The 13479-nt window shown below is 49.3% G+C and overlaps 1 protein-coding gene across 1 annotated transcript in view; it reads right to left on the reverse strand.

Annotated features, from left to right (window-relative positions):
* Positions 1-207: 207 nt before the first annotated feature.
* The window catches only part of HTRA3 (HtrA serine peptidase 3), a 42945-nt gene continuing 29673 nt past the window's right edge, over positions 208-13479 (reverse strand). Inside the window, 3 exon segments of the mRNA XM_027773605.1 lie at positions 208-993; positions 1777-1872; positions 3593-3641. Coding sequence (XP_027629406.1) covers positions 828-993; positions 1777-1872; positions 3593-3641 — 311 coding nt within the window. The 3' untranslated portion in view covers positions 208-827.

Raw genomic sequence — 13479 nt, forward strand, 5'->3', positions numbered from 1 at the left:
GAGAACCCCGCCTGCTCCTGGGGGGCATTCCATGATGGCTGCTTCATCCCAGGGCTGCATGGGGAGGGTGAAGCCGGCTCAGTCTTCGCACCCCCACCCCTCGGCAGGTCCCAGCTGACTCCTGGTTGCCTTAGAAGGATCACTTCTCCAGGCAGCAAATCAACCTTTCCTAGTGTGCAAGGCGCACTGCTTTCTGCCTGCCTGGAAGGCGAGCCTCATCCTCAGCTCAAGGCTTGGCTCAGCAGCCAGGGGACATTCGCTGAGCGCCTGCTCCAGGCCAGCCCTACCAGACTTGACTCCTCGAGAGGCTCAGATGTGGCCTGCCCTGCAGGGATTACAGGCTGGAGGGCAGGCAGTGCTGGTCACACATGGTGGGTACCACGGCACAGGCAAGCCAGGGCCGTGGGTCAGTGAGGCATGTATGGGGGAGGAGGAGGCGTGGGTCTGGGACCTAAAGTAGGTGAGGGTGGGTGAGGGGAGAGTGGTTAGGAGCAGGGCAGGGGCAGAGGCAGGAAGCTGGGAGGGAGGATGGGGCCTCTAGGGAACTGCAAGGGTTTTCTAGATATCCCGTGACCTTCAGGAGCATCTGTGCAGGAAGACATCGGGCTTCCCTCACGGGCACTGGGATGCAGATCCAACACTCCCTCAAGGCTGAGACTCGAACTGCCAGCCACACCCAGCCTCTGCCACTGTTCTAGACAGTCCTAGAGGGGGCCGCTGGCCCTGCTGAGGACCGACCGTGGTCCTGCGTCCTGATCCTGGGGAGGCAGTGACCCCCCACAGTCTGCAGGTTCTGGTGCTTGGTGCTGGAGGGAGGCATCCCCATCTCACACGACCACTTCCGGTGCGATGCTGAAGAGGAGATCGTCATTCCCCCGCCGCACCTCCAGCAGGAGGGGAGACTCATTCATGACGGCCTCTTGCAGCTCACTCGAGTCCACCAGACGGCGCCCATTGACCTTGACAATGATGTCGCCATCTTGGATGCCCCCTCTGCCAACAGGAGAGACACAGGGTCACCATTACATCCTCATAAAGCACAGGCCTGGGCCGGGACACACGGGTTTAACAACAGCCGTTCAGCAACAATCTTTTGGGAAAGAACCTCACAGCTCTTACATCAGAAGAAAACCAGTGTCAGACAAGGAGTAAAAGATTTTTCAAGCTACAGATGCTCCTTGACCGACGGTGAGTTTATGTCCCAATAAACCCTAACCCCCAGGGGACTTGTCAAGATCAAACAAGATGAAGCATTGTTTTCTTTGCAGCCGTCAAGTGCTGGAGAAAAATGTGCAGTGTCTCCGCATCATGAACAGAGGCAGGCAGAACAGTGAGGTCACGACACGCCCGCTTGCTGGAGCCATTCCCCAGGGAGGGCTCTACACATATGCTTAGCCCTCTTTGGCCAGGGTCTCCATCTGTGCAGTGGGTGGGCCAGATCAGATCTACGCTTTTAAACTGTCATTCTTGGAGCTGGAGGTGGGACCCCGGATGCTTGGACCCAAACAGAGCACCTTCTTCCTGCTTGATGTTCTATTCCACTTCACAGGGCTATGCTTGAAGATGGTCTGTGTGGCCTTGTGATCTCTCCAGCCCTGCCCCAGCTTGGAGGACAGGTCACAATCCACCAACCCTTTCCACACACTTTTCCAGGAGCTCAAGGTCATACGAGGTGAGCAGGCAGACCCAGCCGGGGCTCCAGGCCCTCCCCACCCCACTCATCAGGATGTCTGACCACTCCCGTCCAGCCTCCCAGCCTCCTCTGGCAGAGCCTACCTCTGGGAAGGTGAATTTGGAACAACTTCTTGCACATAAATTCCACTGCTGACTGCGGGAAGGTCTGGGTTGCTGGCCTTCAGTTCTTCCATCAAGCTGAAAAGACAGTCCCACGGTTATGGCACCTCTCTAAGACTAACTCAGCTCTCTGACATGAGGCTGCCCCTCCTTTCCGCTGCCACCCAGGCCAGACAAGGAACTTCCTTTGGGCTCCCACACTGCCCTGTCCACTCTGTCCCCACTAGACATGGTCTCCTCAGGAGACACTTAGTGGAAATGGCTGGTGAGAGAGGTGGAGAGGGAAGAGAGGGCAGATGAGCAGATGCGCGGTTGTGCAGCAGGAGGGATGGTAGGGAGAAGGACAGGCGGACGGGTGCAGGATTGGTGAAGGCATAGAATTTAGGAAAGAAAGACAAATGGACAGATGGAAGGAGAGATCCACGGACTGACAGACAATGGGTGAGTCAGAAGACCGGATGGATGGATGGATGCAAGAGAGAAAGACATGATGAAAAGGTAAATTGGTCTGGAGATTACAAATTGCTTTCCAGGGTAATCCCTAGATTAACAGCTGCTGAAGCAAGGATGACCATTTTAGGGACTACAGGGTTCAAGGGTATGGTCTGGTGAGTATTCCTTAGTTCTTCCCAGAGCTCCCTAATGCAGTGACTTCTTCCTTCCTCAACCCACTGCACCCGACTTTTCATTGTCCTCCTTTCCTCCGGGCCTCTTACTCTCCCCCTCCCCTTTCTCTTGCCTACTCTCTTCTTTATTGCACTCAGTCAGTATCTCCAGAGATCTGCTCCGTTGTAGACTCGGTATTAGAAGGGAAGTAGAGGGATAAGCAAGACCAGTCCTTGCTGTGCAAGGCTGAGGCAGGAAGCCGGGCTTTGCAAGCAGGGAGGAAGCACGTCCTCCCACTTGAGTCTCCTGGGGAGGTGGAATAGTGTCTCCCTAAAAGTCATGAACATTCACGACCTCAGAATGGGACCTCATTTGGAAACAGAATCTTTGCAGCTGTAATTAGTTAAGGATCTTGATATGAGATCATAAATTCAACGACTGAATATTTTTAGAGAGATTTTCCTATAGGGCATGTGCACTCACCTGAGAGACAGAGAGAGAGACAGAAGGACGAAAAGTGAGAAATCACCCCCCGGGGAATGGCCTCTCTTTGGAATTCTGGACGCTTGCACGCACACACGCCCGGTGTGAGTTCCAAGCTGCTAGATCTGGGACTTGAACTGCTGTTGACTATATGGGAGTCCAATGACAAAGCCATATGCCATCTGCTGGTCCCAATGACTGATACATTTATCAAAGCTACAGGAGGGAGATATGGACACAGGCGCACAGATAGAAGGCCATGTGGAGATGGAGGCAGAGATTGGAGTGATGCAGTGACGAGCCAAGAAATGCTTGGAGCTCCCAGGAGCTGGAAGAGCTAAGGGAGGATCTTCCTAAAGAGTCTTAGAGGTGGTGCAGCCTGCTAACACCTTGATTTGGCCTCTGAAACAGTGAGAAAATACATTTCTTCTTTTTTAAACCAAGAGGTTTGCAGTAATTTGTTAGGGCAGCCACAGGAAACTAATTAGGAGGCTTCCTAAAAGGGGGGCACTAAGGAGCAGGAGGGATCTATCGGGCAAGGGAGGAAAGGCAGAGGGACTGGTCTGAGCAAAGATCAGCAGCCTACCTGTGCCTAGCCTATCAGAGCACCTACGAGCAGCCTGGCACAGCTGGGCCAGGGCCTGGAAAGAAGGCCATGGCAAAGGATGAGAATGGAGGGGAAATGGGTGGTGGTGGCCTTCAGACTTGCCTTGGTGTGATGGTCCGCATCCGTAAGCCGATGAACCGCTTCTTCCAGTCTGGAAATGAAACATGGAGGGACTCAGAGTTGCTGTGAAAACCCACTACCTGCCCTATGGGGACAGGCAAGGGATATCAATTCCCCTGTGACCAGGAAGCCACAGGGACCACCTGCTTGAGTCAGCCCAGTCCCTGTGTGGTCAGAACCTAGAACCTTCCTTTCTGATCGCTTTTGTGGAACTGGGAGTTGTTCTAACTTTAGCTTGGCTCTCCCCGAAGATGGCTTCATGTCCACCCTTATCTTTCATCCAACCACATCAGCTCTCTGGGCAGAGCTCCACATCCAACCCCAGTGGCCAGGGAGACTCTCTTCTCCAACTGTCATACTGCTGGCTCCCCCAAGTTTCCTTGTTTGGAACTGAATGCCTTCCCTTCGCCTTCCCCTGCTTTCTCCATAAATAATGATACTCACTGCCCAGGGAGCACTAATCGCGTGTGCCAGGCCCTGTGACTGGAGTATTAACATCACTTAAGGTGGTGGCCCCCTAACCCCCAGCTGCCCTAGCCTATGACCTAGCAGGTGTCTTAGACTTGGAAATAACATTAACATTCTAAACAAGATAGGTATAAAAAATACTTTAAGACTCTGGCCCAGCTGTGGTGGCACAGGTGGTAGCATGTTCCACAGTGCTAGAAGCCACATGTCCAACCATAGGTTCTGGTCCTGAGCTGGCTAGAAGCATGCTGGGCACATCCCCCAAGATAGTGACTGGCTGCAGGGCTGGAAGACGGGGAGCACAGTGTGATAAGACCCTGTCAGGGATGCCTACCTGTCTGTTTCTCTTGCATTCTCTTTCTCATGAAAAATAAAAATGATTAATACATTTTAAAATTTAATTTCACAAAAGGTATATAACTATAATGGAATTAAAGTAGGAATTGATCATTAGAAAGGTGTCTAGAAAAATCCTCCAAATTTGGAAACTAAATCACGTATTTCTTAACAACCCATCTTCAAAGAAGAAAGCAAAAGAAGCATTAGAAAGCATTTTCAACTGAATACAATTACGAATATAATTATTGAAATCTGGAGTACAGAGGAAGTACTGAGGGCAAGTAATGGCACTAAAGTACCTGTATTTGACAAGAAGAAAGGCCTCAAATGAATGATCCTAACTTCCTTCTTAAAAACTAGAAAAAGAAGACCAAGGGAAGCCTAAAGTAAGAAGATGAAGGGAATAGTAAAAATGAGTGGAAATGAATAAAATAGAATACAGAAACACAATGGAGAAAATAAATGAACACCAAAAGCTGATTCTTTGAGATCATTAAAATTAATAAATCCTTAACTAGACTGATTGTGAGGAGAAAAGGCGTAATTATCAATATCAAGAATTAGGGAGACAAGAGATGCAAATCAAAAACACAATGAGATACCACCTAACCCCAGTCAGAATGGCCAAGATTAAAAAATAAAAAAAGAAAGAATGATAAGTGCTGATGACGCTGTGGAGAAAAGGGAACTCTCCTACACTGTTGGTGGGAATGTAAATTAGTATAGCCCCTGTGGAGAACAACATGGAGATTCCTCAAAGACCTACAAATAGAACTACCAAATGCTCCAGCAATTCCACTCCTGAGTATCTACCCAAAGGATAGGAATGTACTCAGTTAGAAAAACACTTACACATCCATGTCTTTTGCAGCATTATTCACAATTGCTAAGACATGGAACCAACCCAAATGTCCATGAACAGATGAATGGATTGAAAAAGTGTGGCACATATACACTACAGAATGCCACTCAACTGTAAAAAACAATGAGACCCTGGCATTTGATAGAAAGTGGATGAATATGAAGGATTTACTGCTAAGTGAAGCAAGCCAGACTATGTAAGAGAAGCACTGTGTGTCTCCCGCTCAATGTATATCACATGTCTGCACTTCATGGCAGAAATGGAAAGACTGGAAGGTATAAAGGCATGGAGAGCATCTGTGGGTTCTAGAGACAGTGTGTTGGGGGGTGAGAAATGGGGGAGGGTGAGAGGGAGAGAATCAGGCGCAAAAGAAGGAAAAAAATATTTAAGGGACACAAAAATGGAAAATGACATGTTGTTGGCAATATGTATGGTAATATATTTGACTGAACCAATATACGGTGTATTCGGAATGAGAAAATTAGTATGCTGTAATGACACACAGAGACTGAATGTAAAAAAATATTTAAATAAAAAAAGTAACAAAAAAAGATTTTGGTGACATCACTATGCATCCTACAGACGTTTTAAAAGGAGAGTATTATGAATAACTTGTGCCAATAAATTTGACCACTGAGTCAAAAATGGACAAATTTCTTCAAATTCCCAAATTACTAAGCTCATTTAAGAAGAAATAGATAATCCAATTAACCTTATAGCTATTAAAGATATTTAATTTATAGTTTTAAATCTTCCCAGTAAAAGCACTTTAGGCCCAGATAGTCTCAGTGGAGAATTCAAAAAATCTTTAAGGAAGAAATAGTGTCAATTCTACACAAACTCCTCTAGGACTTTTTAAATAAATTAATATTTCTCAACTTACTATCTTGACACCAAAACTGAAAAAAAAAAAATCCTAGACCCATATCCCTCATGAAAATAGGTATAAAAAATACTTTAAGGGTTTTTGGTAAATCTAAGCCAGCCCTGTGGCCTACTGGTAAAGGGAGCTGGATTCCACATGGCTGACCACAGTTCAAATACCAGCCCCAGTGGCTTGAAAAACATGTGAAGGCATGTGTCCATACATGCCTCCAATCCTGACAGAATGGAAAAATGAAGAAGGGATTGCAACATAACCACACCATGATACGGGTGCTTTCTCTTTTCCTTCTCTCTCTCTCTCTCTTGCTGTCTTTCTCTGGTCAATGTGAATGCACATGCCCTCTGGGTGGAGGTGGGGAAATCAGTAAGTCAAATGCAACAATATATAAAAAGAAGATAAAACATCAGGATTAAGTAAGACTTATCCTAGGAATTCAAGGCTGGTTTAATATTTAAAAATCAACCAAATGCAATTTCCCTTATCAACAGAGTAAAAAGGAAAACCATATGATCATTTCAAAAGACAGACAAAAAACACATAACAAAATCTAACATCTGCTCTTAATAAAAACTAGAAACTTAAGGGATCTTCGTCAACCTGATCAAGGATATCTGAAATATTTTTAGCTAACACAAGAATGAATGATGAAAGACTAAATATTTCCTTTCTAAGATCAGGAAGAGGACAAGGATATCCACCCTTACCACTTGCATTCAATATTTTGCTGGAAGTTCTGAGCCAGTATGAAAAAAAAAAGACATTCAGAAAAAGAAGAAAAACTATCTTTATTCACAGTAAAACTAAAAGCAGTAAAACTATCTTTATTCACAGATGACATAACTATCTACGTAGAAAATCCGATGAACTGCACAAAGAAGTAACTAGAACAGGAAGTCAGTTGCCAAGTTTACAAAATATCTTATGATCAGCATACAAAAATCAACTTTATTTGTATATTCTACAAATAAACCATCAAAAATTCAAAATAGATATTTCTAAATAGCATCAAAGTAAGAAATACTTCGGGATAGATCTGGTGATATTTGTGTAAGTTCTGTACACCAAGCACCAAAACATGGCTGAGAGAAGTTAGTGAAGGCCCCAAAACATGAAGAAATATTTTGTGCTCAAGGTCAGAAGACTCAATATTGTTAAAAATGCCCATTTCCCCAACCTGATCTATAAATTCAACACAATCACAATCAAAATACCAACAGGTTTTTTTCTTTTTCTTTCTGTCTCTCTCTTATTTTCTTTCTTCTTAGTTTTTTCTTTTCTTATTTTTAGATATTGGCAAGCATATTCTAAAATTCATATGGACATGCAAAAGATCTGGAAGAACCAAACCAACTTTGAAGAGAAAGAATAAAGTTGCAGGGCTGACACCGCCTGACTTCAAGACTTACTGTAAAGACACAGTAATCAATACAGTGCAAAGCTGATATGAAAATACATAGGCAACTGGAACATCGTATAGTCATTTTATTTTTGACAAAGGTATGAAGGCACTTTAATGAAGAAAGAGTAGTCTTTTTTTTTTGGAGAGGTTTTTGCTATAGGGCGTGTGCACTTGCCAGACAGACAGAGATAGAAAAGTGAGAAATCACCCCGCAGGGGGGATGGCCATGCCACAATCCCTTCACACTGTAATCCCTTCTCCTCCATTCTCCTCTTGGGATCTTGGGCACGCACGCACACGCGCCCGGCATGAGTTTAAGCCACCGTTGGCTACATGGGAGTTCAGTGACATAGCCATTACGCTAACTGCTGCCCCCCCCCCCTTTTAAGACGTTTTTTCTATAGGGTGGGGTGCATGCATTCATTGGAGAGACAGAGACAGAAAAGTGAGAAATCACTCCCCAGAAAGGATGGTCACGCCACAATCCCTTCTTTTCCATGCTCCTCTTGGGATTTTGGGCATGCATGCACATGCACCTAGCATGAATTTTAAGCTGCTGGGTCTGGGACTCAAACTGTGGTCAACTACATGGTAGGCCAGCAGTATAACCATTACCCCATTTGCTAATCCCCTGAAAGTAGTCTTTTCAACAAGTGGAGTTAGAACAATTGAATATCCAAAACAAAAATTCCAAAAATACCTGAAAACTTTTATCTTACTTTGCACTATTTAAAACAAAATTTTGGGCCAGCGGGTGTTAAGAAGCTGACTCCCACATGGCCTACTCCACGGTTTGAGTCCTGGATCCAGCCTGTGTGTGCATGCCTAAAATCCCAAGAGAAGAATGGAGGAGAAGGGATTGCTGCATGGCCATCACCCCGGGGGATGATTTCACACTTTCCCTTTCTGTCTGTCTCTCCCTGGTGAGCACATGCATCCTATGGCAAAAATCTATTAAAAATGTTTTTTCAAAATATATCATAGTTGGCCAGCCAGGTGGTGTGATGGTTAAGGCAGCTGGATCCCACATTGCCAAGTGCATGGTTCAAGTACCAGACCTGGCAGCTTGGAAAATATGCTGGGCACATATGTATATGTGCCTGAAATCCCAAGAGGAGAATGGAAGAGAAGGGACTGCTGCGGCCTTCCTCTCTGGGTGCTGATTCCGCACTTTCCATCTCTCTCTTTCTCACTCTCTCTGTCTTTCTCTGGCAAGCACATGCACCCTATAGCAAAAACTAATAAATAAGTAAGATGCATCGTAGCCCCAAATCTGAAACCCACAAAACCCAACTTATAGAAGAAAATGTAGGAGAAACATCTTTCTGCCCTCAAGTTAGTAAGGATTTCTTAGATTCAACACTAAATGCGCAATCCATTTTAAAAACCAGGCTTAATCAGACTTTACAGAAGTCCTGCTCCTTAAAGGCAATGGGAAGAGAATGAAAAGATGAGTCACAGATCAGGAGAAAATATTTACAATTTCGTTATCCAGTAAAGTGCTTGGATCTGGAAAGTATAAAGAACTCTTCAACTTACTAATAAAAACACAAACAATTTTTTTTTATTTAAACACACACTTCATCAAAGATGAATGGACGACAAATTAGCTGTGAGAGAGAAGGCCAGCAGGGCCACGGCTCTGACTCCGCGCATCTGCTGGGCCATGGGAGGCTTTTGTTTTCACCCTGAGTCTCCAGGTGTGATTTGCCTTTAATTTTGAAAGGACTCCTTTGGCTGTGGGAGGGATAAGCAGGTGGAGCAGAGTGAAGCGACAACCCGCATGAGCAAGTGCCCCGGTGGCCGGGCCCGGGGGGCAGGGAGGCAGGGGGGCAGGTGACAGGGAACAAGGCCCAGGCGCCATACAGGTTCTGAAGGAAGGGTTGCTGATGGATGGGATGGGATGGGGGGTGCCGGAAATCCAGAAGTCTGGGAGCAGAGGAGTGCCCGGAGCGGCAGGGAGATGATGATAGGGTAGGAGTCCCGTCGCGTGCACTGGGTGGGAGCTGCCCGCTGACATCCATGGTGGTGTCTGGCACAGAGTTGCACACAGGGACAGGCCAGGCTGGAGGTGTGACGGGGGGGGGCAGCTGCTAGACGCCGTCTTAGTCTGAGGTCCTCGCAGCCTCCAAATGGCTCCTTCTAGCTGCTGGCTGCTGGTGGGCTGGGCTCGGAGCCCCAAGGCCACGCTGACCTAGAGGACAGCACTGTGGCTCCCGGCGTGTGTGGGGAGCAGGACTCGGGTGGGAAGGGCGCCGGTGGGCACAAGTGCTGCCTTGGGCACCTCTGAGGCCACAGGCCACCCTTGGCAGGAGGACTCTGCATACTCCCTGCCAGCCAGCAGGGCCAGTAGGCCCCACCACAGAGACCAGGGCTCCAGAAATACTAGCCGGTCAGAGAGGCTGGGCAGCTTGGTTGAATGCGCAGGTGAGCAGAACCGTGACCCCCCAATACCTGCCTGTTCCCACCTTTACTGAAACATCCCCCAAATCATGTACGTTCAACATGGTGGGCAAGAAAGGAAACTGGCTCCAAATGTGTTTTAATTTAATTTAATTTAATTGCCAGAGCTTACTTGTTCTCTCAGAGGGAGAGAGACAAAGATAGTGAGAAGAGAAAAGCACCCTCCAACGAGGTGTGTTTATGTTGCAATCTCGTCTCCATTTCTCCATCTTCTTGGGATTTGGGGCAGGCACACATACCTGTCTGGCATGCTTTTCAAGCTGGGGCTGGGATTCAAACCACAGTCAGCTCTGTGTGATCAGGCTCCCCTGACCATTGTGCTAAGGGGCCAGCCCAGCTGTGGTTCTTTCTGAACGTGTGTCCACTCTGGCCCTGAGTGTCATCACTTTAAAGTGAGGCGAAGACATCAAGGATAGTAATAAAATAGCCAGACTGAGGGGAGAGGGACGCGACTACTGGAGGAGCCGGAGCCGTCTGAGGGAGGTGGGGCTGCACTAGACACCGCTGCCTGGCACTTCGACCTGATTGACTGGTGGGACCCGAGTTTCACCTCCATAAAGAGCAAAACCAAAAACTGCGGCAAGAACAAGGCTCCAGGCCCAGCGGTCCATCTGTCTCAGGGCCAGTCCTTGGTCTGTCCCGGCCCAGTCCCAGCTCCCAGCTCCCAGCTGCTCACCCCTCGCCCCGTCCACTCCGCTCTCCCTCCCCTCCTGCATCCTGCCTTTGGTCACGTCCTGTTGTCTCAGTCTTAAAATGGATCTCATGTCTGAACATGCCTCACTAGAGCCTGAGACCACTGCCCCAGGGCTAGGCAGAGAAGGCCCTGGTGGTCTCTGGCATCTACTCTGGCCCCCACCCAGCAGCCAGCAGGGTCACCCCTTCTCTCAGAGCCTTCCAGTGGCCTCTCAACACTTCAATAAAACCCAGCCGGGGGGCCGTCCAGCCCTCTGCTCCTGACCCCCACATTGGCTCCCGGAGTCCTGACAGGCTCCGTGCATGCCACCCCTGGGACGTGGGCATTTCAGGCTCCCACTGCCTGGCAGGTCGCCCCAGGCTCCAGGGCCTGCACCTGTTTCTTGCCTGGGTCTCTGGCAGATGTCCCCTCCCCAGAGAGGTCTCCCCCAGTCCACGTAGGTCCACCCAGCTCACCAGCCCTCGCCCAGCTCCTTCCCAGCACTCGGCAGTCTGACACCATGTCATCTGCTGGCACTTCCGTGGCCACCTCCCCTATCAGAGCAAACACATGCTCAGATGGCAACATCTGGTGGGTCTGGCTCCAGCCTGCAGGAGGGGTCCACTGCAGAGCAGGTGCTGGGACATGGGCTGTGGCTGCTGCTTAGACCCAGCTTGCGGTAATGCAGCCTGGTCCAGAGTTGACCCAGTCGCTAGCCTGGGCTTGGGTTGGGACTCCAGGACTCTCCCTTTGAGGAAGGAGCAGTGGGGAGAGCTGTGCAGGGCACCCACACTCCATGACATGGGTCACCCCTGCCCTCTGACTCCCAGCCCTTGCTTTTGCAGGGCAGGCAGGCTGCCTCCTCCACTTCCTCCTCTGGGGGTTCAGGGCTCCACACAACGTCTGGGTTCTCTGGACTCTGCCTTTGACCTGGGGCCAGCATGGTGGTCATTCCTTACCTTTTTTTTTTTTTTGGAGAGGTTTTCGCTATAGGGCGCGTGCGCTCGCCAGACAGACAGAGACATAGAGACAGAAAGCAAGAAATCACCCCCCAGGGGGGATGGCCACGCCACAATCCCTTCTCCTCCATTCTCCTCCCGGGATCTTGGGCACGCACGCACACGCGCCCGGCATGAGTTTTAAGCCACCGGGTCCAGGACACGAACCGCGGTCGACTACGTGGGAGTCCAGCGACATAGCCATTACGCTAACTGCTGGTTCCCGTCATTCCTTACCTTGAAAGCCCCCCCAGATGCTCTGCAAACTCCCGTGCAAGAACAAGGGTGCCTAATGTCACCTTGATTTAATAAAGACTGTTCACTTAAAAAATGTTAGATTAACTGAGTTAGGATCATTTGATACTTTTATTTACAAAAAGCAAAAAATAAAAATACTACTGAACTTCTAAAAGATTTAGAAATGATAGATTCCACCATCCAGCTTAGAGCTTCAGTTAGTCTGCACTGTCTTTGGGAAGGTGACAGCTCTGGGGACAGGGCATCTGGGTGAGGTCAGTGGTGGCTGGGACAGTCCCTGTTCAACAATGGAGCAAGTCCAGGCCCCATCTGGTCCTCTCCTCTCAGTAGGAGAGAAAGAGAGGCAGGAAGGGACAGGATGCTGTCATCCCATGTTCAACGGGACAGTCACTGTACAGCTCGGTCTGTGCCAAATGTAGCTCCGCTGGTGTCCAGGATGGTGGCCAAGTCAAAGGCTCCCCCAAGCAAAGCATAATTAGACTGGAAAGGCTCGGTCACTAGAGAAGGGACCAAGGCTGAGATGGGTGCAAAAGTGCTGCCCTGGGTCTACTTCTGAGCTTCCTAGCAGCCAAGAGGAAAAGTGCTCAAGAGAATAAATAGTTCCCCTCACTGTCCAGCAGAAGCCTTCAGCTTCTTTGGGAAAGACAGGCTCTGCCAGGGTCCAGATTTTCTTCACATAAGGGGCACTGAAGAGCAAATGGAGTCCTCAGCGGCAGTGCTTCATGTGCCTGGTCCTCATGACACCAGTCTTGGCTGCCCTGAGGTCCGTGTGCTTGGCTGGCAGGGTCGTAGAGGAGGGGCAAGCACGAGGAAGCCCCTGCTCTCAATGAACTGCTGGTGGGAGAGCTGGGAGGAGACAGGGAGGCAATGTGGAGGTGTAAGTGCCAGGGCTGAGGGGGCCTGGGCTTTGGCCAGAGGTTGGGCACAAGGGGTGGCGGGGGCGGGGGCAGGGGCAGAGAAACTCTTGGGCTGCAAAGAATGATGGGAAGAGGGGAAGGAAGAAGGAGGAGGAGGATGGGTGGGCGAATGGAAGATGGATAGATGGAAGAAAATAGATGGAAGAGAGGGAAGGAGGGAGAGAAGGAAGGAGAGAGGAAGAGTAGATGGGAGGCAGGACGAGCAGGTGGAAGGGAGGAGGGGGAGAGGAAGGGCAGATGGGAGGACAAGCAGGTGGAGAGGAGGAGGGGGAGGAAGAGTAGGTGGGAGGCAGGACGAGCAGGTGGAGAGGAGGAGGGGGAGAGAAAGAGTAGATGGGAGGCAGGACGAGCAGGAGGAGAGGAGGAGGGAGAGGAAGAGCAGATGGGAGGACGAGCAGGTGGAGAGGAGGAGGGGGAGGAAGAGCAGATGGGAGGATGAGCAGGTGGAGAGGAGGAGAGAGAGGAAGAGCAGATGGGAGGACGAGCAGGTGGAGAGGAGGAGGGGGAGGAAGAGCAGATGGGAGGATGAGCAGGTGGAGAGGAGGAGAGAGAGGAAGAGCAGATGGGAGGACGAGCAGGTGGAGAGGAGGAGGGGGAGGAAGAGCA

This window comes from Tupaia chinensis, unplaced genomic scaffold (genome assembly GCF_000334495.1).
Source record: "Tupaia chinensis unplaced genomic scaffold, TupChi_1.0 Scaffold000360_1, whole genome shotgun sequence".
In the NCBI taxonomy this organism is placed as follows: Eukaryota; Metazoa; Chordata; class Mammalia; order Scandentia; family Tupaiidae; genus Tupaia; species Tupaia belangeri.